We start from the raw sequence: 7,876 nt of genomic DNA, 5'->3' as shown, positions 1-7,876 counted from the left end.
AGTTGTGACGAATTTTTTATTCGTTGTCAGATAGAAGGGCGGAGTTTATTGCAAAATCCATATTTTCTCTGGAAAAATTTACCATTTTAAATATGTTTTAGGTTTCTTCTTCTTCTTTCGATCTTCTTTTGCTTTTGAAAGAATAAAAATATGAATTCCCTATGTTTTCTTAAAATAGTCTATTTTTTACGATATTTTGCAGTTAAGCTCCGCCCCATGATCTCACAACGAATAAAAAAATTATCACAATTGAAATCGGGCGGGTGGGGCTTAAACTTTGGCTTTGTTTTTCTTAATATGTGTAGTTTTCTTTCAACCACACGATACTTAAAACATGGTATTTTCTTGTAGAGAAATACGAACTTTGCAGTTAAGCTCCGCCTCCCGATCTCACAACGAATACAAAATTTATTAAAATTAAAATGTGGGCGGGTGGGTGGGGCTTATCCTTCGTTCTTCCTAGTACATATACATAATCTTCTTTCAACAACAAAATACTTAAAATATCAAATGGTAAATTTAAATTTGAAACTAGAATTATATTTAAAATATCGTGTTTAAAATGATTTTTAATTGACAACTTATTCGGTTCGATATTTACAATGTTTTATTTTAAAAGTAAAAGTAAGTAAATAGTATTTTAATAAGTCCGAATTGTTAAGAAGAGGAACTCGCTACAATTTGCAATTAAAAAGATGATTGATTCTTTTACAACGGTTTTCACCAATATTTTTCACTATTTAGATTATTTATAATTGGCGACATATCTAGTCCGATTTTTAGAATATTTCACTTGGAAAGTGGAAGGGAGGGTTTTAACAAGTCCGAATGTTTAAGAAGAGGGACTCGCTACAACATTGAATTTTTTTTCTTAATATGCATAGTATTCTTTGAACAACACGATACACAAAACATGTTTTTAATTTCTTGTAAAGAAATTAGAATTTTGCAATTAAGCTCCGCCCTCTTGATTCACGGCGAATAAAAAAATTATCACAATGGCGATAGGGCGGGTGGGCGGGCTTACATTTTGTCTTTTGTTTTAATGTGTGTAGACTTCTTTTCACAACATGAAACTTAAAACAAGGCAAAAAATAAGTCTCTCCGCCCAATCTCGATTGTGATGATTTTTTCATTCGTTGCCAGTTCGAGGGGCGGGGCTTAATTGCAAGATCCATATGTGTCTACAAGAATTTACCAACGTCAACGGATGAAATAAACGACGCATACCTTGACTGCGTATTTATCTTACAACGGCAACGTCAACGGCGAACAGCAATGGATGAATGAATAAGTTTTGCTTGGAATTCAAATTAACCTTTATTGGCGCAACAAGTAACTAGATAATAAATAATAATAGTTACAATGTTGATGATTCCTCGTTAAATTTTATAAGTCGCCTCGATGTTGTCCACCTCCTTCTGTTCGTTCTTGAGATTCTTATAAAACTTGAACACGACGCACTCCAAACCAGTCAAGATCAGAAAAGATGCCACACTACTCCAAGTGAGTATAGCGTGTCCATCGTCCGCCGGAAGGTCCGCATCCATGAGTTGAGACACAAGACCAATCGGACACAAAGCCAAAGAAATGACAGTTATGACCAAATGAACGTAAACCAACTTGGCCTTTCGCTAAAACACACCGGTTAGGTGAAGACTCAAAACTGAGCTATTCTCACCTTTATGGCACCGAATGTCAACAACGAGCCGCTAACCAAGAACGTAAAATCAACAAGGGACTCAACAATCATGGTCGTCAGGTCAAGTTGTTTGATGAGCGCGATTCTGTCAATGGTTCTGGCCACTGAGGTGGTCTTAAATGATTTTGTTACATGATGCATTCTTAAAAATATTAATTTACTTACGATTTGGAGGAAGGCCACACAGCCGATACAAAAATGAATGCAGCAGTCGTTTCTTCTCATTTTGTTAAGTCAAGTTCAAGGTACTGAGGTTCTTCTATACGGACAGGGCCTTTTATAAACATGCGCGCCGATGTATTTACGCAGTAGTTACGAGAAAAATTGAAAATATTTCCAACAGGTGAAGGTAAATATCGATTGCAGTCATAGATTGTCGAGTTGTAGTGGTTGATAGAGACGTGAAGATTTACATTGCGACGCTTCAGGTTTACAGACGAAAATAGTTTTTGACGAGGCGGGTACGAGGTAATTCAGTGTTCCTAGTTGTAAAGAATTATTTTGATAGCACTTACTAGTGGTGTTTCTCAAATACCACAAGATGTCACTTTGAAGTTTAATTTAACATTTTTTTAATAATTTTTGGAATGACGTCATAATTTTTTAGATGGGTGTATAAATAAAAAAAATATGTCGTATAAGCACTAAAATCCTGTAAGCATTTTCCATGTGATCAATAACATAAATTACTTCATTAATTATTTGAAAACTACGCGTATTAATAATTCAAGACAATGAAATTAGCATCTGACGCGTCATCTTTCTAGAAGAGATAAAAACGTCATCAAATTTTTGAGGGGATGAAAATTTAGTCGTAAAAACTGTGGCATCGAGTTCCAATTCACTCTTCGTGTCTTTATAACACAAGGATAAAAACAAAATAAGAAATAAGTCTTACTTTTATTGCCCCAATAAAAAAAAATAAATTAGTTACACACTACGTAAATTAAATTAAATTACAGGAATGTTTATAATTCTTCGTCAAACTTTGTAAGTCGAATGGGTGTCCACCTCCTCCAGTTCACTCTTCAGATTCTTATAAAAGTTATATACGGCGAACTCCAAACCACTGAAGATGATAAGAGTTGTCCCAGTAACCCGAACGATTAAACCAACATCCTCCTTAGGATCCACCGCAAAAAGTATAGCCACTAAACGAATTGCACCCACAACTAGACAAGTACTAGTTATGATCATATGGGCTAAAACTAACTTGGGTTTTTTCTAAAACACACAACGTTAAGCGACGACTCCAAAAAAATCTATTCTCACCTGGATGGCACCGTACGCCAGTAACGAGCTGTGAACCAAGTGCACGAGGGCCGTAAAGAACTGAAAACACAACGACGTCGCACTAGATCCTCCGACTATCGTAAATCCTTGAATTATTCTCCACACTTCGTCGAGCTTAACTGATTTACAAAGTCGATAGACTTTTAGATAGTTACTTACGACTAGGAGAAAGGCCACCAGGCCGACACAAAAGTGAAGAAAACAGTTGTTTCTTCCCATTTTGTTCAGTCAAGATCGCGGGCTGCTGAGGCACTTCTGCGCGAACAGGGTCTTCTATAAACTTGCGCACTGATGCTTTTACGGAGAAGTGATTTATCAACGGGAAAGACCCGCAGAAATTTCGCAACGAAAAAGGATATGTAGAAGCCCATGTGACACGATGCAATTTTTAGTACAAGATTTGGTACAAGAAATATTGTACCAAATATCTTTCACACCAAATTGTTGGTTAGATTTTCTGTATGACACGCCTGCGCTTCTTGTACGATATCTCGTCTCTGCGCATGCGTTGTAGAAAATTCACCCATTCGTTCCCAAAGGTTTGTTTGTTATTGTTTCTTTCACGTGCGAGGTTATGAAAAGATAAATTCAGTTCTTGATCGAATTCGAGTTTAGCAATATAAGAACAATGAAAACTCAAAATGTACTGTTAGCGGCATCGGTTATAACTGTTGCTAGTGTTGTTGCAATTGGTTTAAATCACTGAAAAGAGAGAAAAGAGAAAACAAAAAAGAAAAAATTAAGGGGACTCGCTAGACGAGGTATAACATTTTTTTGGTTTTTTGTATGAAAAAATGATATTAATATAGATGTATCATACATCAAACTGCAGCTTTTTTCATATTCTAGAGCGCAGAGACCAGTTCAATCAATTAAAAAAATATGGCTGAGAAATATCGTAAAAAAAGCACCATTGTATGTTTTCTTTTCAAGTTTTTTGAGTCATAACCTTCATAGAATCGCTTGAAAATTCGCACATGGATAAAACAGCACTTTTTACAGGGCGCAGAGTGATTAAATGTTTGTTAGTGGTACAATTTGTTTAAATAATAATGTGTTTATTAAAATCAAAATATTTCACAAATTAATGCAAAATACGTCGAATAATTTTAACTGGAATATCAGAGGAAAATTAATGATCTATTGGTTAGTAGAGTTTTTAATAAAAACTAACAATTATTGAAAAAAATGGGTATCAATTCGACAGAATTTGAGCAGTTAGTTCAGTGCTTTGCCGATAGGAGCGCCACTAAAATTTACGGAAGCGACTTTCCAGGTAAAAACCTTATCGCCTGCTCTACCATAAGCTGATTGTTAGAGTTCTCGACTGATTTTTCTAATTTATGGCAAGGAACTCAGTTTTATAACAAGCCGCCAGGACCGGCCGTAGTAATCTATTGTCAAGGAAATTAACTTTTACGCAATGAGGTACTATCATAAAGCCGAATTAAAACTGGGGAACTATAATATTTTTACTCCACTCAGGATCCTGAATTCAATACACATGATTACTAAAAATTCATTGTAATATTATTGTTAATATATATTTTGCTTTGTTAATTAATAAAACTAATAAACATATTTATAATAATAATAAAAAATATATAAAATACAGCTTTTGTTTAACACGTATAGTATCTAAGTGTATCTACTACTTATCCTAGAAAGGAGGTGTTTTAAAAAAGCCCTACGCCCAGTAGCAATTTTTTTTTTGTTATTAAACCAGGGCCGTTTTAATTACAATATATTTACTTATCCCCTCTAAAAAATTCATGACGTCATCTCAAAACTTTGCTGAATAAATTCTATCTAAAATGTACAAAATCTGATGAGTCTCTTCTTGTAATTTATCATCCCATTCATATTTTTTGGATTCGCATATATAGGGTGACTCAAAAAATTTAATGAATGCGCAAACTTATTTTATTAATTTAATCAGGAACTACAAAACCGAATGCTTTGAAATCTAATGTGAAAAAAAAACATAATAGGCATGCAGTCGTCACGTTTCCGATAGCGAGAGAAGTACTGTCTAAACTCTTTAGACCAATTTTTTTTATTTTCCCATTTCTCCATTCCTCAATTTTTCAATGTTTCAGTTTGGGATTTTTTCACTGTTTCGATTCTTTAATTTTTCTTCCATTTTTAGGTTTTTCAATATTTCAGCTTTGGAATTTTGCAATATTTCGTTTCTTCGATGTTTCAAATTTTTGATATTGTGTTTTCTCGGTTTTTAAATTTTTCGATATTTTAATTTTTCAGTTTTTAAAGTTTTAGGTTTTTAGAATTCTCACTATCTCGACTTTCCGATTTTTCAGTTCCATGATTTTTCAATTTGTCGAATTTTTAAATTTTAGATTTTTTGTTTTCTTTGATGTTTGAGTTCTCGATCATTCGATTTTCTGAGTTTTCAGGCTTAGATTTTTTTTGTTGTTCAATTCTTGGATTTTTAAAACTTTTGTTTTTTAAATTTTCCTATTTATCAACTTACTGGGATTTCAATGTTTTGATTTTTTGATTGTTCAATTTCTCGATTTTTTGAATTTTTGGTTTTTGATACGATTTTTTTTTCAAAAATTTTCAGTTTTTCAATTTATTAACTTTACGATACTTTAGTTTTGCTCGATTTCGATTTCTCAATTTTTCGACATATTACTATTGGGATTTTTCAATTTATCGATTCTTCGATTTCTCGATTCTTCATATTTTCGGTTTCTCGAATTTCTTCATTTTTCGATTTCTCAATTTTCCGATATTTCAGTTTTACGATTTTTAAATTTTTTGGATTTTTCAATTTTTCGATTAACTGATTTTTTGATTTTCCCATTTCTCTATTTCTTGATTTTTCAATTTTTCTTCAATTGTGATTTTTCAATTTTTCGATTTCTGAATTTTTCAATGTTTCAGTTTTGGATTTTTTTCACTTTTCCGATTCTTCAATTTTCTTTCCATTTTTCAGTTTTTCAGTATTTCAGTTCTGGGATTTTGCAATGTTTCGGTTCTTCAATTTTTCCATTTTTTGATGTTTCGATTTCTCGGTTTTTCAATTTTTCGATAGGAATTTTAATTTTTCAATTTTTAAGTTCTAGAGAACAGAAAAATTCTGTTTTCCTTGATGTTTTGATTTCTCGATTATTCGATTTTTCAAGTTCTCGGTTTAGATTTTTTGGTTTTCCAATTCTTCGATTTTTAAATTGTTTAATTTTTAGATTGTTCAATTTCTCGATTTATAGATTTTTCAATTTTTCGGTTTACCGATTTTTTCATTTAAAATGTTTCAATTTTTCAATTATTAAGTTTTCGATTTTTCAATTTTGGTGTAATTTGAAAACGTGAAACAGAAAAATGAAAGAAAAACTAAAAATGGGAAACTAAATCGGGAAATCAAAACATTGTTTCATTTTTTCGATTTTGCAATTTTCCAACGTTTCAGTTTTGGGATTTGTGTATTTAAATTTTTAGATTTTTCAATTTTTCAATTTTTGGTGTTTCTAAATTTTTGGATTTTTCGATTTCCCAATTTCTCTATTAATGAAATTCTTAATTTTTCGACTTCGATTTTTCGTCTGTCCGATTTCTCGATTTCTCAATTTTAAATTTTTCGAATTTTTAAATTTCAGATTCTTCATTTTTTTGTTTCCATTTCTCAATCGTTCGATTTTTTTTGCCTTCTCGTTCTTAGATTTTTCGCTTTCTCCTTTTTAAATTTCCCGGTTTTTCAATTTTTCGGAAATACTTTTTCAGTTTTTCGATGTTTCGATTTTTCACTTTTTAGTTTGTCGTTTTTTTTTTATTTAAATTTTTCAATTTTGAATTTTCCCATTTTTATATTTTTGATCTCTTTCATTTTTCAGTTTTTCAATTTCGATTTCTCAGTTTTTCGATAATTAATTTTTTCGATTTTCCAACCTTTCAGTTTTGGGATTTATGTATTTAAATTTTTCGATTTCTCAGTTTCTCGATTAATAGATTTTTTAAATTCTTCGACTTTTCGATTTTTCCTCTTTCCTATTTCTCGATTTCTCAATTTTTAGATTCTCAAATTTTCAATGTTTAAATTTTTTAATTTTTTGACTTTGTTTTTTTGATGTTTTACTTATTGGATTTTTCAAAATTTTGCAATTTTTTAAATCTTACATTTTTAGATTTTTCATTTTTTTGATTTTTCGATTCATTAATGTTTTGATTTCACGATTTTGTGAATTTTCAACTTTTCGAATTTTTAAATTTTAGATTTTTCACTTTTTTGTTGTTTCGATTTTTTGTCTTCTATTCATTTTTTGATTTTTCGATTTTTCAATTTTTCAGAATTAATTTCTCAGTTTTTCAATTTTTCAATTTTTGGCACTTCTAAATTTTTGAATTTTTCGATTTTTCCTCTTTCCTATTTCTCGATTTCTCAATTTTTAGATATTCAAATTTTCAATGTTTAAATTTTTAGATTTTTCGAGTTTGTTTTTTTGATTTTTTACTTATTGGATTTTTCAAAATTTTGAGATTTTTTAAATCTTACACTTTTAGATTTTTCAATTTTTCAATTTTTCGAATTTTTAAATTGTAGATTTTTCACTTTTTTGTTGTTTCGGTTTATCATTCTTTCTATTTTTTACCTTCTCATTTTTAGACTTTTCGAATTTTAAATTTTTGGGAATTAATTTTTCAGTTTTTCAATTTTTCAATTTTTGGCGTTTTAAAATTTTTGGATTTTTCGATTTCCCAATTTCTCGACTGATGGAATTTTTTAATTTTTCAACTTTTCGATTTTTCGTGTTTCCGATGTCTCGATTTCTCAATTTTTTTTTTCCAATTTTCAATGTTTAAATTTTGGGACTTTTCAATATGTACGTATTTCGATTTTTAAATTTTTAGATTTTTCAACTT

General features: G+C 30.7%; 2 protein-coding genes across 2 annotated transcripts; both read right to left on the bottom strand.

Moving 5' to 3' along the window:
- Window positions 1-1,376: 1,376 nt before the first annotated feature.
- On the bottom strand, window positions 1,377-1,975 carry LOC135134160 (uncharacterized). The gene is made up of 3 exons (XM_064062817.1): window positions 1,868-1,975; window positions 1,682-1,816; window positions 1,377-1,634 (listed from the first exon to the last, which is right to left on the bottom strand). Exons 1-3 carry the CDS (start codon window positions 1,925-1,927, stop codon window positions 1,383-1,385), a joined length of 447 nt encoding a protein of 148 aa, XP_063918887.1. The 5' UTR covers window positions 1,928-1,975; the 3' UTR covers window positions 1,377-1,382.
- Window positions 1,976-2,613: 638 nt separating this feature from the next.
- On the bottom strand, window positions 2,614-3,448 carry LOC135134072 (uncharacterized). The gene is made up of 2 exons (XM_064062706.1): window positions 2,975-3,448; window positions 2,614-2,926 (listed from the first exon to the last, which is right to left on the bottom strand). Exons 1-2 carry the CDS (start codon window positions 3,212-3,214, stop codon window positions 2,684-2,686), a joined length of 483 nt encoding a protein of 160 aa, XP_063918776.1. The 5' UTR covers window positions 3,215-3,448; the 3' UTR covers window positions 2,614-2,683.
- Between the last annotated feature and the right edge of the window lie 4,428 nt (window positions 3,449-7,876).

The sequence above is a fragment of the Zophobas morio genome, unplaced genomic scaffold (genome assembly GCF_036711695.1).
Source record: "Zophobas morio isolate AGI-343-1 ecotype UQ-CSIRO unplaced genomic scaffold, CSIRO_AGI_Zmor_V1 ptg000002l, whole genome shotgun sequence".
Taxonomy (NCBI): Eukaryota; Metazoa; Arthropoda; class Insecta; order Coleoptera; family Tenebrionidae; genus Zophobas; species Zophobas morio.
Note: the sequence above shows the minus strand (reverse complement) of the source record. Positions and strands in the feature narration are given on the sequence as shown.